Source organism: Dermacentor silvarum, chromosome 1 (genome assembly GCF_013339745.2).
Source record: "Dermacentor silvarum isolate Dsil-2018 chromosome 1, BIME_Dsil_1.4, whole genome shotgun sequence".
Lineage (NCBI taxonomy): Eukaryota > Metazoa > Arthropoda > Arachnida > Ixodida > Ixodidae > Dermacentor > Dermacentor silvarum.
Window position 1 is genome coordinate 401,454,648 of NC_051154.1, and position 18,016 is coordinate 401,472,663.

Below are 18,016 nucleotides of genomic sequence, written 5' to 3' on the forward strand. Positions count from 1 at the left end.
AGTACAACACAGTGTCCTCGCTGCCGGCTTGATTTAGAGGGCATTTTCTCTTCCTCGGGCCGGTTCCTGCTGAAGTAGGCACGTCACGTCGGCGTTCTGCCGACTCCACTTCCATTTCCGTAGCAATGGGAGCGGCATCTCCCAGTAAAACACGGTGGAAAAAAACGAAAATACTGCAGCACGAAGGAACAGTGGTATGTACTATCGACCAAAAAAGGTTACGGACCACGGGATCTCAGAAAACGCTAAATATCCGAGCAGCCTTTAAAAGTAGCCAGTAAAACCGTACATCACAATGTTGTTCGCATATACCAGTAGAGGCTGGAAATGAGAATACCAGGCTGCGTTTTGAGGCTGCGGAGATATTTAGCTTTTTGTCAGATCCCTTGGTCCGTAAACTTTTTTGGTCGATAGTACAAGGATCACTTCGCCGTCAAAGGTTGTATATTCGTAATATATATATGTATGTGCCAGGTGATCTATTTATTGGAAACAGATTTCTTGAAGATAGAATTTAAGTGATGTAATGATGCTCTTTCAGCGCGGCAGACATCGAATGGTCGAGTAGCGCCGTCGCAATGCGTTCGATAATTTGTAAAGATACGTTATTTCACATGGTAATTGCTGGTTTTAACGCATGCATTGCAAAGGCAGTACTGGAGGAGGACGCCGCAGGAGGCAAACGGAATTTACGCGATTTTAAAAGCGCCATTTTTATTGAGGTATTGTCGGCGAAAATTCGCTTTTTTTTCGCTTCAATACTGAAACCGGGCGCGAAAACAACGCTTGCTGCATTGCCCGCGTTGTTCTCGATGCTGTATAGGAGCGCACTGCGAGGGCCTGTTGAGGCGTCCAAAACGTCGTCGCATGTTTGTACCGCAAAGGCTCACACCGACTTTGGTCTGCCGACTGTTGGCGCCAGCGTATGGGTGTATGGATGAACGTCCCCTATGAAACGGGGTGGTGGGTTGCGCCACCAAGCTCTTGTTATTATTTTGCCTAATATCCCACCTATACTTTTGACAATACGCCCGGAGAGAAAGAATTCCCAGCATCAAACTTTTTGAACCATTACTGGGAACTCTGTTTTTTTATGCCTCCGTTCTTTGTGGTCTCCCTACTTTTCTGCCACCAAACCTCAGCTGACATGTTTACTTTCCCCCTGCTATCCCTGAACCGAAGTTCTTCAAGGAGGCCAGAAGAGCCTAAACTGGCAGCTGGGTAGATATCTTCACATTCCAGTAGAACATGTTTCATTGTTTCCCTAGCTTTACCGCAGCAAGCACATGCGTCTTCGTCATTGGTGTGTACCTCGCTTTATAACTACGCCTTCTAAGGAATCCTGATCTCGCTTCGAAAAGTAAAGAGCTGCCTCCTGCTATAGCCCAATGAGCCCTATAGCAGGAGGGGGTTAACAGAGGGAAATATACACGGCAAAATACCATACAGCGATAAGGATGATGTGCTAAGACCAGACATCTAGGATGGCGGATACAAAACTTTGGGATGGGCATGAGCGAATAGACCCAGGTAAGGAATTCCAGTCTTCTATGGAACGAGGGAAAAAGTTGAATTTAAACGTGTTAGTGCGTGCAAAGTAGGGCAGCAAATTTAAGTTGTGATGTCTTGTCAATGCCTCTGGCGCAAGGCTAGTATAGTTGTTTTTTGAAAGTCTAACCGAAGAGTTCACGATGCTGTGCAAGAAACCTAATGATGCGATGCGGCGACGTGAATAGAGCGAAGTTAAATTCAGGAACGAAGTGCAGAAGAGGGTGAAAAGTCGCCATCATAATGGTGACATATAAATCTTACAGCTTTTTTTCTGAATCGCTTCCAGTCTGTTAATGTCACACTGCTTATAAGGGTTCCGAACGACAGATGCGTAGTTAACAACAGGACGGATTAGCGATTTATATAACTGTAGCTTAGTATCCTTTGGAGAGTTGGATAGTGTACGACGCAGGTAACCTAATTTTCTTAGTGCTTTGTTACATATGTAATCAGTGTGTTTTGAGCGTGACATGTTATGCGTAAAAATGACACCGAGATCCTTATACTCAGATGCCCTACTCACGGCTCCGTTATTGAATAAGCAATGAAAAAGAGAAGGAGAAGATTTGTTACAGAAGGACATAAGGACGGTTTTATCAAAATTAATGTTCATTTGCCAGGTATTGCACCAGCTGCAAAACCTAGCAAATGACTCCTGGATGCGGTAATGATCATCACAACACTTAATCACTTCATATAAAACACAGTCGTTGGCGTAAAGACGAATGTTAGAAGAGATGTTTACAGGCAAATCATTTATGTAAATTAAGAAAAGCAGTGGCCCGAGAACGGTGCCTTGGGGCATGCCAGATGTCACATCAATAGCAGTAGAGTTGGTCGAGCTTTAGGAAACAAACTGGAGCGAAGGGAAAGAAAGCTTGAAATCCAATGAACCAGCTGAGGATTATTTAGTACGGCGTTAAGTTTGGCAAGAAGTTTAGAATGTAATACTGTGTCAAATGCTTTCGAGAAATCTATAAAAATAGCGTCAACCTGGTTGCCAACATCAAGGTTAAGGAAAATGTCATGCGTAAACTAAACTAACTGCGTTGTCGTACTAAAACCGCGCCTAAACCCATCATGCATGTTAGATAGTAAATTATGCGATTCCAGAAAAAGCATGATGTGTTTACGACTGATGTGTTCCAAGATTTTGCATGACTGTGATGTCAATGAAATCGGTCTGTAGTTTGACAAAGACTGCTTATCACCAGATTCATAAAGCGGAAACACTTTAGCTAACTTCCATGAGGAAGGAACAGTGGCAGATGATAAAGATGTCTTGAATATGACCGTCAGATACCTTGATGACCATAAGGAATATTGAACCAAGAATGCATTGTCTATCCCGTCCGGTCTGATGCATTTGTTGGTATCCAAGTTTAATATAAGGTTAAGAATACCTTCATAGTTGATGTCAACGTCACTGATTGCTTCAGAACAAACTATATTGGTGAGAGAAGGAATGAAGTTGTTATCGGGAAGAAACACGGACTTAAAATACTTGTTTAAAGCATCTGATATTACTAATGGATCACTGATGACGTCATTATCAATTTTGAAAGAAGTGGGTGAAGCATCGTGAGGTAAAATAGAAGACCAAAATTTAGGAGGCTTATTTCTTAACAGATCAGACAGGTTGAACTCGAAAAAAGAAATCTTTAGCCGTTTGCAGCTTAAAGTTAAGTTCATTCTTGGCCTTGTGAAACTGGTACAGGGTTATGGGATCGTTTCTTCGTTTAGAACGCATAAGTCTGCGGACACGACGAGATAATTGCAATATGTCGCGAGCTATCCAGGGAAGGTTAGCATTACTTTTCTTAGTTTTAATGGGCACAAATCGTTGGGTACATGACTTGACAAGATCCTCAAAGACAATTTACATCCTGACTGTCTGACAGAGAACAAAACGTATCGAAATGATCAGCTAAAAGATCAGTAATGGAATTGTCCACACGAGTGAAGTCAGGAAACCTAGTAAACGTATAGGGTGAATTGGAGGTTGCACAAGAGAGTGATAAGAAAACGCCTTTAGGATCTGAGAGTCCCTCAATTATACCTCGCAAGAGACGTCCTTTTTCGCTAGGTCAGCGCTCAAGAAAACTAAGTCCAGGATGGAACTCAACCTGGTTGCGCTAGAAACAACTTGAGCGAGCTCAAAGAACAAGGAAATATTTCATCACAAATTGCCACATCGCGACCTGTTGCATTTGATGATGGCCAGTGGATTACAGGAACGTTGAAATCACCCATAAGTCGTGATGAAGCAATGTTAGTCTGGCACATGAAATTTGTAATAGCATGATGGACATCGGGGGAAGAACCGGACGGACGATATATAACGCTAGTTAAAATAAACTGGTTATTCAGGAAAATTTTACACGGATTCTGTATCCAATGGCGAAGGCAAAACTGAGAAACGAAGATCCGAACAGATAAGCAGCGCGAACCCGCCGCCAGTACCGTGAATCCTGTCTAGGCGCACGGTAGTAAAACCGGGAGGAGTAAACTCGGAGTCATCAATATTACTATGCAGCCATGACTCAGTGATGCCAATAACATGAGGGGAATAAACAGAAATAAGAAAAGGTAAATCTGGAAGTTTTTTACACTACTGCAAGCGTTAATGTTCGAAACGATGAGGTTATCGAAATGGCCAGAACAAGGTCAGGTAGAGGATAGGCCAGGAGTCGAAGACACAGGCACATAGTTATCATAGTTATATCCTTTCAGTTATCATAGATTGCTTCTTTCATGACTTCGTTTTTTTCTTTGAGGTAGTTAGTCATAGCAGGTTTCTTTCCTATTGCCGTCACCCATGAAATTGTCTCAGCCTCTCTCACTATGCGTTTGACGTGCTTTGTTGCCTTGTTGCTGACCATACCGGTCGCATATTTGCTGATAAGCTTCCTAGTTCTTTTCCTCCACTGTGAGTCAATGTTGTTCCTGTACAAACTCTTACACCCCATTTACTTCCTTCCATATTCCTCAATCGTTCTTCAAAATCAATTTTACTCTGAGCCTCCCTTGCTACAAAATTTGTCCAGCCCATATCACCCTGCACAGCTTCATTAGTAGTCTTCCCGTGAGCGCCCAACGCGAGGCGTCCCAGGCACCTTTGGTTGCCATCGAGTCCTTATTGCACCCCTGACTTCAAGCAAAAAAACCTAATTTCCAAATGTAAGCGCTGAGACCATTGCACCTTTCCACATACCCCAGAGCACCTCGTACCTATTGTATCCCCATAGCGCTCTATATTTCATTATGGCCGCATTTCTCTTCCCTTTTGCTATTATTATTTTTTCCTATGTCTCCAGATATCTATCGCCTTCGTTTATACATATACCAAGGTATTTGTGTTCCTTTACCCGAGGTGTTTCCTGGCCCTGTATGAACACTGTCTGTTCACTGTTTTCATTGAATTTTGAATGTTTTCACCTGACTTTTAACGCAAAATTTTAATCCTAACTTCTCACATTCTTCTCACAGATATCAGCCCGACTTTACATATAACGTTGCTTGTTAGCAAGCAAAAGAATGTCGCCCGCATAAAATAAACCTGGAAGCTGCTGCTCAACTATTGTGCCGTCTTGTTTATATGAGAGGTTAAACCCGATATTGATTCCTTTTAGCACCCTTTCCATCCTTTTTATGTACATCATAAACAGAAGCGGGGATAAAAGGCCCTTGTTGATATCAACTTTAACCCCGCTCCTCATCCCTTCCCATTCAACGCAAACGATATTTTCTCGTTAAATCTCCCTCAATAGCTGTACACAGTCGTTACCTATACGTTCTCCTTCAAGAATATCCCACAAAATGTCGTGGTCTATATATGTCATACGCTCCGGCAAGAGAGAAAGTGATTTAATGAAAGGCAGGGAGGTTAACCAGAACCGAGCCCGTTTGGTTACCCTACACTGGGGGAAGGGAAAAGGGGGGAGAGAGATTAAGAGAAGAATAGAAAGTCCGCTGTTGATATCGCCGACGTAGCAATGTCTAAAAAAGCCACATATAGCGGGCACATTTCTTGTTCGGATATTTCAATATCATGAGTAAGAACAAATAAGTTATCATCCAGACGCGTACCGATTCTGAAGCCCATTTTGAAGTTCTCCCAATATGCCTTTATTCTCTGCGCATGCTTGCAGCTTCAATTTACTCGCCTGCATTGCTGACCTGTATATTACCGATGTAATCGTCACCGGTCTATATGAGTGAATCCTATTTTCCCCCCTTACCTTTATAAATTAAATTCATTCTACTTTGTCGCCAACTGTGTGGTATTCGCCTATCTCCTAGGAATTTTACTACTGCTTTCAACAGACCTTTCTTACTTATTGGTCCTTGTTCATTAATCAGCCTAATGGCAACCTCGTCTAGCTCTGTGGCTGTGCGCTTACGAATTTCCTCTTCGGCTTTCTTCCAGTTTAAATTTGTCAGCGCCAGCTCCTTTTCCATCTGGTTCTCTTTTCATGCTCTGCTTTCTTTCTCAACTACAACTCGTCACTGTCTTGGAAAGATTCGGCTGTTATTTTTCTGATGTAATTTGATACCGCGTCCCCTTCCAGTTTGTTTCCATCTTCGTCTAGGATGTGTTGTTGTGTTGTTCCAGACTTCCTGCCTAATAAGTTTATGTGGTTCCAAAATATTCTAAAAGCGGCCTTCTTTCTTTTTCTCACGTATTTCTGACAACCAACGTTCACTTTCACCTTTCATCTTTGCTGGAAGCAGTATTTCAACCCTAGAATATTTCTCACGGTATATTTGTCATTTTCTGGTTACTTAATCATGCGGCAACTGCGCTTTTTCTTTTTTTTTGCCTGCCTGTGCTCTCGTGATTCTTTCTGTTGTTCGGCGATCGCTCCTCGTGTCTCCCTGTTCCACCAGCTTTTCGGTTTCTTTTTTCCTTTACAACGAGCATGTTGCTTCTCTTTCCTTATTTCTGTCGTAATTACTTTTGTGCTTCAATGCATAGAACAACGTTTTGTTAACAAAGTAACTGGAACGCCAATATATTTCTCCGTAAAGTTCGGGAAGTAATATTACCAAACTGGTGTCATCCTGAGAATTAGTTGCATGTGAATCCGCCTTGCAAACACCACGGCTAGAATTTGAACACCACGGCTGATGTAATTAGTTAAAACCTAATTAGTGAATTTTTGTAAATTATTCCGATTATCTATTTATTATTTAATTTTTTTGCGCAAGTGATGTCTGCCTCTTCGAGTAGGCCAGCTCATGAACAAGAATTGTGCTATCTGCCACAGGCAACCTTTAACAATTTTGGAAAGTGTTCGCTGAAAACCCTGTATAAGCTGAACATAACCTCCGAAATTATAAGCGCTGTCGAATCTCAGAGGCGATACATTATGAATGCTTGCTTGTTTTTTGTTCGATAGAAGGCGCCAGAGGGCGCATTTGTTTATATTTGCCGCCGTTCGTGGTTTGCTTCAAATACAGTGGAAAGCAGCGTTCTTGGGAATCCATGTAGCGCCGACCTGAAATACTGACGAAATGCAGCAAAATGCTGCAAACAGATATGAGCTGCCGGGCTTGGCAAACGGCTCTCATCACTGCTGCATTTGGTAGAAGGTTCTCGCTTTCCGCGCCGCCTCGGTTCCTTGCCGCTTCTTGTGTGCGGATGGTACGAAGAGCGGTCCACTTCATGTTGCTACGAGGAGAAGTGAGCTACACTGAACTTGCGAGACCGAAATAAACATCACATCGGTCTAGCGTGACCGGTCCGTTAGTTCAGGCCCACATTTATGGGTATACGTGCACGAACCCCTCGGCTGCAGGTAGGTTCTGCGCTGAACAAAATCCGCATCGGCTCCAGCTCGGCACAAAACTGCTGGCGAGGGCTGACGATCGTGCATTTCAACTTCGGAAATATGTTTTCATTAATTTTGAGCACGATTAAGTATATATAAAAACGAAGCTACTGAGGCTGTCTCGTTGTCCGTGCGACGTTTTCGCTCTGCGGCTGGTTTCACGAAGGCTGGTCGAACGACAGTCTGCAGTCTGGTTTTGTCGGTGTCAGCGTGACGAAATGCTGTCACACTACGACGACTCGATGTCGTCGGTCGCGTCGGCGGCGTTGTCGGCGGCTTAATCTGGCAGAATGCCCCTCAGCGACACAGTCTGCTGACTAGTCGGCCGATAACCGGCGTCGTTGTCTTGTTCTCTGGTCGGTGTCGGGTCAGCCTTGTGTGAACGAGCCTTAAGCGACGGTAGGTCGCCGAGGCATGATCCTCGGGAGATAAAACGATACGAGGCGCGCAACTTGGGTGGTCAACCTGTAGACGTAAAGAAGCAAGCTAAGCGTTCGCTGTTCTTCCGGCGCTGTTCGCGCGCCCTGTTTCGGTATCGAAGGGGAAATGGTGAGTTTTCGTCGACAAATATCTTAAAACGAATGTGATTTCTAAAATCGCGTAAATTGCATTGGTTTTCTGCGGCGTCCTCCTCCAACAGTACCATTGCAACGTTGGCGCTAAAACCAGTAATTAAAAGGTAAATAACCAATCTAAGTTAAAGAAGAAGCTGCCACGGCTACTCGACCATTTAGCGTCAGCCGTACTGAGAGAATGAATATTGAAGATCGAATCATCGCATCGGGACAGTCCTATTCTTTAAAAATATGTCTGCTTTAAGGTCACCCGGTATACTTATGACCATTTATATTAGGCGCTTTCGGGTCACACTAACGGTGGCTAACCGCGGTGTGCACAGTATTGTCAACAGAACTTGCGTGCCTTTTAGCTGACTGACCGGCTGCGTATCTGAGCACGAGGTTACCCACGCCACCTAAGGGTTGTCAAAACGCAAAAATACCACTACACTTTCAGTAATGTCGAACACGAAATTTGACTAGAGCAGGCTTTTAGCAAAACGTACGCAATGGTCCTCTGCTGTTGTTTAGAACCAAAACTTAATCTGTATTTCAAGTGATGCGGCAGTACTTGGGGGTCAAACAAACAACACCATGGGGATTGTGCAAATAATCCTAAAACGTGAGAACTTGAAGGGTGCACCGCGGTCATAGCCATGTCAACACCGGGTGTAGTTTACATATGCCATTTAGACGAAGAACAGTCGGTCAACAAGCGAATCGCACAAGAGGCATACTCAGAATTAGAGACGAAAGGAGACCGCGTACTAAATTAAAAATTAAATTATGGGGTTTTACGTGCCAAAACCAGTTCTGATTATGAGGCACGCCGTAGTGGGGGACTCCGGAAATTTGGACCACCTGGGGTTCTTTAACGTGCACCTAAATCTAGGTACACGGGTGTTTTCGCATTTCGCCCCCATCGAAATGCGGCCGCCGTGGCCGGGATTCGATCCCGCGACCTCGTGCTCTGCAGCCCAACACCATAGCCACTGAGCAACCACGGCGGGTGAGACCGCGTACTCTGAACCTGCCGAGTACAATAAAGCAGTAAATGAAAGCGGTAGCACAATATGGCGGGAAGTTTAGATTATTCTGTTTTTATTTTCAATTTGCTATGCCTGAAAGAACTTTTGTGGGGTGATCGGAGTGAATAAAAGAAATGGGGTTGGACATTGAGGCCGACACGTGATTGCGTTTGACGAGCTTTCTTTATTTTTTTTTTTGTCACAGCTAACGTTTGAGGCGAGCAGTGCACCCAGTTTAAACGGTACCGGCAACGGGATCGTCGAGCTCACCGATTTTGCGAAGAGAGCGAGGTCACTCATGATCTGGTCCATGTCAGGCACGGGCCGTCGATTGATCCTTAAGATGCGAACCAGAGACCGCTCGGCGCTCTCGATGCGATCCTTCGTAAGCAGCCAGCGTGGAGACTCTTGCAGATAGCTGTACAGGCAAGAAGCAAAGAATAAATTAATTAGCGAAGCGGGCCATATTTGCTGTACCGCTTACACCCAAGGAATTATTTCTGTGCTGTCGAGGCGTACGGGGATTAGCCAGAGGTGTGATCTCAGTACCGCTATCAGTGGCATATTTCTTGAAAACGACAATGGCAGTGATAGTAACTGAGACAGAGTCAATGAAGCAGTAGCAGAATGTTAGGGGTAGCCGCCATGGTGACGTAGTGACTCTGGAACTGCGCTGCTAAGCCCCAGGGCGCGGGATGAAGGCCCGGGCGCGGCGGCCGCGTTTTGATGGGGGCGAAAGGCAAAAACTGCATTGAGTGTACATCAAAAAACATGCATAGAGTGCATTCAATTCAATCTGCATAATTTTCAAGGTAAGCAAATGAAATGTTGGCCCTTCTAACTAATATGGACCGAGTGTTTTCTTAAGAACCGTATGCAATATGTCACTGCTTACGACTATTATTCCCTCTCCTGTGACGTAACATCTGGTGTCCTTCAGAGCAGCGTGTTAGGGCGTTTATTATTTTTCATTTACATTAACGACCTTCCTGACGGCTATGCATCACCCATACAAATATTTGCTGGCGACTCTGTTATTTACAGTGTGAAACGTACTAATTCGGACAGCTTGCACCTTCAGTCTGACCGCGACAATGTTTCCGACTGGTGCATGAAATGGAAAATGTGTCTGAATATTAACAAATGTAAAACTATGTCCTTTTACCGTCAATATGATTCACTAATAGCAAACTGCAATGTTAACGGAATTACTCCAGAACATATGTCTTGCTACAAGTATCTTGAGGTACACCAAACAAATGAGTTATCTTGGAACACACACATTAATTACATCAATACCAGCGCTAAACGCACTCGCTTCTACGAATAGGGAAACTTCTCTCAAGCCCCTTCGAGCCTAAACTAATACCTTACCAGACATTGGTCCGACTCAAAGTTAGAATATGCATCGTCAGTGTGGGACCCTTTCCACAGTAAGTTAATTCATTCAGTTTAATCAGTACAAAACCGAGCACCATGCTTTATTGTGCCAAATTATTCCCGTGCCTTTAACGTAACATATATAAAATCGACCCTACACCTACCAGGCTTACAACTACTGAAACGAATAGCTATAATTTGTGGTTTCCACAAGATTTACTTCCAAAACTTAATCCTCAGACAACAATTCATCTCACAGTCCTCGTAATTGTCGCTGCGCGCCGATCATAAACACAAGGATGGTGTTCCTCATTCGGAAACGAACCTGCATTCTCTGCCTAAAACCAGTTGTGATTGGACCAACCTCCCTTCGTCCATCGGCAGCAGTTAAGGTGTGCCCCCAGTTAAGGTGTGCCCCCATATATATATTGTGATGTCACAGTAAGGGCGGACCTTTATTGAGCCCGAGAGACGACACGGCGAAGATGGGCGGCGTCCACAACCAGCCCGAACAGCTTTCGACACAATCCACGCTGATGATGATGCGCCCGCACGCGCGAAGAAGATGAGGGGCACACGCATGATGATGATAATGTACAGATGATGAAGAAGTGCACAATAAATGCCCACACTAATTTCCCTCGCGCGAAAGCGGCCATCCTGGCCGCTGCCTAAAGGTACGGGGAACGCCGCGTGAAGGCCTTCATACGAGAAACGTGGACCACTTCGGTAGAGCGGCAACGGCGGTCAGTTGAGGAAACAGCAGGGGTCACGCGATAATAAACTGGAGAAGTCATTTCCAGGACCGTGTAGGGGCCAATAAACTGACACTGAAACTTCTCGCATAACCTAGGAGTGCGAACTGGTGTCCAGAGCAGCACTTCATCGCCAGGCTGGTAGAATGCTACGCGATGATATGCGTCATAATGATCCTTGCGGTCCCGCTGTCTGGCTGCGGTGTTGACGCGGGCATGCTGGCGACAATGGACGAGGCGGGAAACATATTCTTCGCAGGAAGATCGAGATGGACTGACAGGGGCAGAGAAGAAGGAAACATCGAGAAAGGAACTGGGTGAACGGCCATAAACAAGGTAGAAAGGCGAGTAACCGGTGGTGCGTTCAACGGCGGTGTGATACGCGAAGGTGACGAATGGCAAAATTGTGTCCCAGTTTCTTTGCGTCGTAACTTTCCTGAGACGCCTACACAAATCGGAATGCATAACAGATAAAGTCGCACCGGTGTCCACCAAAGCTTCAACGTGCACACCTTCAACAAACACGGACATCATATTACAAGGGCGCGCTGGAGGAATTGTAGTCCTGTCGGTGAATGCAGTTTTTCGTCCGAAAACTGCATTACTTAGTTTTCCGGGCGGCGGTCAGAGGTGAATGAGGCAGGCCGAAGCGGTGACGAGGAGCGGCGGAAGGGCGAAGATGATCGGCGTCTGGTGGTACGGTAACCGTTCGGCGTCTCGGTCGTTGCGGGCGGAGATGGGGAACGGCGTGGAGGGGAAGCGTAACGACGGCTTTGGTAAGAGGCCCCACCAGAATACGCATCGCGTTCACACAGGTCGTACCCGCGACGCTCATCTTGTTGGCGCTTGCGGCCAAAACGTGATATATGGCCGCGATAACCACAGTAATAACAGGTAGGACGAGACGGTCGCCAAGGCGGGTAGTAAGAGGCGCTCGGTGCGCTGTGAGATAGTGCGGTCAGATGGGGCGATGACGGCTCAAGTGGTAATGAGGGGACATTGGCCGGAGGAGCGACACCAACCTGTGCGTATGTGGGTAGAGGCAACGTTGGACGTACACTAGTCGGAGGCGCGGCAGCAACCTGCGCGTATGTTGGTACGGTGCGAGGGGCCGGAGGGTCCACATTCGCAGAGGAAGTCATTGACGCAAGTTCCTCTCTGGTGACGTCGCGCAATGCTGCACCATGAAGGCTGAGCAGGAATCATCAACGGAGATGACAAGCCTAGTGATTGCAGTTCTTCGCGTATGATCGCCCGGATCATCATGCGCAAGTCGGTGTCTGCCGCAGAACGGTGTTCGCTAAGTCCGGCTGCAAGCGTACGGGCTCGAGCTCGTCGAGGCGCTGGCACGTCAAGACGATGTCAGTGACGGTAGCCGGGTTCTTGACGGCGAGTGCGTTGAAGGCCACAGTCCCAATACCTTTAAGAATGTGGCGTATCCTGTCTGACTCAGCCATGGCAACGTTGACACGGCGACAGAGTGCAAGCACATCCTCGATGTACGATGTGTAGGACTCGCCGGAGTGTTGTTTGCGAGCATCCAGAGTTTTATTCGCAAGGGCGGAGCGAACCGCCGGCGTGCCACAAATTTATCGAAGCTGCTGCTTGAAGTTCGTCCAATCAGTGAAATCAATCTCATGGTTGAAAAACCAGGTCTTCGCCACACCGGTCAGGTAGAACGAGACATGGCGGAGCTTGTCGCGATCATCCCACCGATTAGCAGAGCTTAGGCGCTCGTAATCATCCAGCCAGTTCTCAGCATCTTCACCGCGAAGACCAGCGAACAGATGGGGATCACGCTGGTGGCCGCTGATGATCACAGAAGGTGCGGCTTGTGGAGGCGGGATGGTTAGGGTAGAAGCGTCAGGCTGCTCGTCCTGCGACATGCTGACGGACAGTGGGCACAAGCGGCGACCCGAACGAAGCTCCAGGGAGTAGGCCACGGGCGTAGAGGACGGGGAACCAAGAAGCACCTCCACCACTTGTGGCGTCACAGTAAGGGCGGACCTTTATTGAGCCCGAGACGACACGGCGAAGAAGGGCGGCGTCCACAACCAGCCCGAACAGCCTTCGACACAGTCCACGCTGATGATGATGCGCCCGCACGCGCGATGAAGATGAGGGGCACACGCATGATGATGATAATGTACAGATGATGAAGAAGTGCACAATAAATGCCCACAATATATATATATATATATATATATATATTGTTACGGGAAGGAAGAAGCGTACAGGTATTTACAGATGGGTTTTAATGGCGGCGTAGAGAAGCGAAAACCCAGAATCTTCTTTGTCGTCTCCCAGGGCACCAACCATGTCCTCTTCTTTCCACATTACATACTGTGACATTACCCCCGTGGGAAGAAGCACCTCACTGGTGCGACTCACTGGTTCCAGAAAGGAACGGTTTGAGGCGGCTGACGTGGATGATGTCAAATAGAGGTGAAGGCACGGTAGCATCCAGTGGAGACACTTCATATGTGACAGGCGTCACCTGGCGGAGGATGCGATAAGGGCCGTAGTATCGCAAAAGGAGTTTCTCCGAAAGACCGACACGTCGAGATGGAGACCAAACTAGCACAAGAGCACCTGGTTCGTATTCGACGTCGCGGTGGTGCTGACCGTAACGGCACTTCTGACGTGTCTGTGAAGCAGAGAGACGAAGACGGGCAATCTGGCGTGCCTGGGTCGCTGTGGCTATGACATCACGAGCGTACTCTGTCGGCGAGTCGGGCGTGGTAGAAAGAAGAGTCTCGAAAGGCAAGTACGGTTCACGGCAATATAGAAGGTAGAAGGGCGAATAGCCAGCTGTGTCGTGGCGCGAGGAATATTACGCAAACGCGACAAATGGTAAAGCAGTGTCCCAGTCGCGATGATCGGAGGAAACATACATCGCGAGCATGTCAGTTATTGTCCGGTTCAGGCGTTCCGTAAGACCGTTAGTTTGAGGATGGTAGGCTGTAGTAAGCTTGTGCTTAGTAGCACAGGATCGAAGTAAGTCGCCGATGATTTTGGCAAGAAAGTATCGCCCGCGGTTGGTGAGAAGCTGACGAGGTGCGCCGTGGTGTAAGATAACGTCGTGAAGCAAGAAGTCAGCGACGTCTGTAGCGCAACTGGTGGGAAGGGCTCTTGTAATGGCATAGCGGGTGGTATGGTTCATAGCGACGGCAATCCACTTATTTCCGTCGTTTGATATAGGGAATGGTTCGAGAAGATCAACGCCAACGCGAAAAAAAGGGTTAGTCGGTATATCCAGAGGCTGCAACAGACCAGCAGGATGTACAGCTGGTCGTTTTCGGCGTTGACACGACTCACACGTGGCGACATAGCGACGGACGGAGCGGTTGAGACGGGGCCAGAAAAATCGTCGCCGAATTCGGTCATAGGTCCGAGAGACGCCAAGGTGTCCAGCAGTGGGAACGTCGTGCAGTTGCTGGAGTACAGTGTGCTGAAGATGAGACGGAATGACGATTAGCAGCTCGGACCCGTCTGGGTGCATGTTGCGGCGATACAAGGTGTCATTTTGTAGTACGAACATGTGAAGGAATGGGTCAGACGGGTCAGAGAGCAGGCGTTCGATAAGCTGCCGTAACGATTCATCGCGTCGTTGTTCAGCCCCAATGTCTTTCAAGGCGGAAAGCGAGAGAACGCACATCGGTGCGGCATCCACTAAATCGTTCGGTGCATCCACGGGGTGACGAGACAGGCAGTCGGCGTCCTGATATAAACGACCCGACTTGTAGACCACAGTGTATGTGTATTCCTGAAGGCGTAGGGCCCAGCGACCGAGGCGTCCGGTGGGATCCTTGAGGGAAGAAAGCCAACAAAGGGCGTGGTGATCGGTTGTAACCGTAAATGGTCGACCATATATGTAAGGTCGGAACTTGCCCACAGCCCAAATGAGGGCGAGACATTCCCGCTCAGTAATCGAAGACGAAGACGGACGGCAAACGAAGACGGGCAATCTGGCGTGCCTGGGTCGCTGTGGCTATGACATCACGAGATTGCGCTCGGACGGGGAGAGGAGGCGGCTGGCGTAGGCGATAACGCGGTTGTGCCCACACTGGCGTTGGGCCAAAATCGCGCCGATGCCGTATCCACTGGCGTCAGTGCGAATTTCTGTCGGAGCGGAGGCGTCAAAATGGGCGACAACAGGAGGTGTGGTGAGTAGCGTGATGAGGCGCAAGAAAGAAGTCGCTTGTTCAGAGCCCCAACAGAAAGGAGCGTCTTTCTTCAGGAGGTCAGTCAGGGGACGAGCAACATGCGCGAAATTTTTCACAAACCGGCGGAAGTAAGAGCAAAGATCGATAAAGCTGCGAACATTTTTGGCAGAGGTTGGTACAGGGTAATTCTGCACTGCACGAACTTTAGCGGGATCGGGGCGAATGCCTGACGAATCGACGAGATGTCCGAGCATGGTTATTTGGCGGTGACCGAAGTGGCACTTTTACGAGTTGAGCTGTAGGCCAGCGGCGCGAAAAACAGAAAGCACAGATGAAAGTCGTTCAAGATGGGCCGCAAAAGTTGGAGAGAATACGATGACGTCATCCAAGTAACACAAGCAGATGGACCATTTCAATCCACGCAAGAGTATGTCCATCATACGTTCAAAGGTCGCCGGGGCATTGCACAAGCCGAAAGGCGTTACCCTAAACTGATAGAGGCCGTAAGGTGTAACGAATGCGGTCTTCTCACGGTCCATTTCCTCCACTGCAATTTTCCAATACCCGGAGCGAAGGTCTATTGATGAAAAATAAGTGGCACCGTGAAGACAGTTCAGAGCATCGTCGATCCGTGGAAGCGGGTAGACATCTTTCTTGGTGATCTGGTTTAGATGACGATGGTCCACGCAGAATCGTCAGCTGTTGTCCTTCTTTTTGACGAGCACAACAGGGGAAGCCCACGGACTGGAAGAGTGTTCAATAATCCCTTTGGCAAGCATTTTGTCAACTTCGCTCTGGATAACTTGTCGCTCAGAGGGCGACACCCAGTATGGGCGTCGGCGAACAGGTGCCGCATCGCCGGCATTTATACGATGCTTCACAGCCGCAGTTTGACCCAAAGAGCAATCGTTCAGGTCGAAAATGTCGGCGTAGGACTCGAGGAGGTCACGGAGCTCTGCGGCGGATTGGGGGTCGAGGTCCGGCGCAATCATCTTTGCAATGTCGTCGGCTGGGGCAGATGCAGAAGGCGCAGAACGAGCACTGGTCGAAGATGTCGCAACAGATAGAGCTGAAATATGGCACTCACGGGACGGTGACAACGTGGCAAGCGACATCCCTCGAGGAAGTACCTGAAGGCACTGGCCGAAATTTAGGATGGGAAGACAGGTCTGATTGGCCGCTACAGAAATGACGGTGTGTGGGAAAGAGACATTGTGGGAAAGCAGGACTGAAGTCGCGGGAGTGAGGACATAGTCTCCGTCAGGAACAGGTGGACAGGCGAAAACGGCGATGCAGGTTGCCGCTTGGGGAAGAAGAATAAAATCCGCAGAACCAAGCTGAGTTGGGGCTTGAGCAGGAAGGTCAATGGAAAGGGGTAGGTCAAGTTGGACAACACCGGCTGAACAGTCAATCAGAGCAGAATGGGCGGTCAAAAAGTCGAGGCCGAGGATCACACCGTGGCGGCAGCGTTCGAGCACACTAAACAAAACAGACGTGTGGCGGCCGGCGACACTGACACGCGCAGCACACATTCCGAGCACAGCCGGAGTTCCACCGTCGGCGACCTGTAGCAGTCGAGTCGGAGCAGGAGTGAGGACTTTCTTCAGGCGCGTTCGCAGGTCAGCACTCATGATGGAAACTTGCGCCCCAGTGTCGATGAGTGCTGTAACAAGCAAACCATCCGCATCCACGTCCAGAAGGTTCCGATCAGTAGGCAGGGTCAACAGAGGAATTTCAGGCCGGGGTGCTAGAGCAGCGTCACCTCCCGGAGCTGCCCCAGTCAGTTTCCCGTCGGAGAGCGGCGATGGTAAGCAAGGGACGGGGAACAACGCAGCTTGGGTGAACGGGAGCGGCTACTGTGCGGTGATGATGAGTGGTTAGTCGCAGTGACTCGAGCGTTGTCAGGTGCATCTTCGAACTCGGTGGAGGGCGCAGGCGGGCGAGGATTCAGTGGGGAGCGGCGGTAGGCGGGAAAGCTTGGTCGAGAGAGGGCCGGCCAGGAACTTCGGCAGTGGCGCGAGATGTGGCCCACACGTCCACAATAGAAGCAGATGGGTCGATCATCATGTGTGCGCCATTCGGCCGGGTTGCGATAGCTCGGGTAAGGACCGTACGGGTTCCGGTGAACAGGTGCAGATGCAGCAGACGAAGCGAAGTCAGGACGGTTGGCTGAGCAGATGGATTGCAGACCCACATTGGAAAGTTCTTGGCGAACGACCGATTGAATGAGGGACACGAGCGGCCGGGAATCGTCAAAGCACTGCGTCACTTGTGTGGCAGGAGACGCTGCTTCAATTTCCCGCCGGACTATACGTACGACGTTCTCGGAGGGAGTGGGCTCACGCGGTCTTCACACGTCGATGAAGCAGCTGTGTTGGGTAGACGCATGAACTGCTGAACTATGCGGCGGCTTTTCGCTCCTTCAAAGTGGCGACATTCGTTAATAATCTCATTGACTGTTATGATGTTCTTATACACGAGAAGGTTAAACGCGTCGTCCGCTATGCCTTTTTAAAACGTGACTGACCTTATCTGCCTCTGTCATGTTTTTATCTACCTTGCGGCAAAGAGCCAAGATGTCCTGGATGTACGCCACGTAAGATTCAGTGGACGTCTGTGCACGGGTCCCAAGGTCCTTCTGAGCAGCACGTTGGCGGCAGATGGGCTTGCCGAACAAATCGCGAAGCTTCTGTTTGCATTGCTCCCAACTTGTAATGTCTTCTACATGTGTCTCGAACCAGACCC

At 48.3% G+C, this 18,016-nt stretch overlaps 1 protein-coding gene across 4 annotated transcripts in view; it reads right to left on the reverse strand.

Moving 5' to 3' along the window:
• The window catches only part of LOC119437562 (organic cation transporter protein-like), a 271,629-nt gene that overhangs the window by 138,830 nt on the left and 114,783 nt on the right, over positions 1–18,016 (reverse strand). For all 4 annotated transcript variants that reach the window (XM_049660703.1, XM_049660704.1, XM_049660702.1 and 1 more), the window contains exon 6: positions 9,241–9,388. In XM_049660703.1, the coding sequence (XP_049516660.1) occupies positions 9,241–9,388 (148 nt within the window). The remainder of the gene's footprint in view (positions 1–9,240; positions 9,389–18,016) is intronic.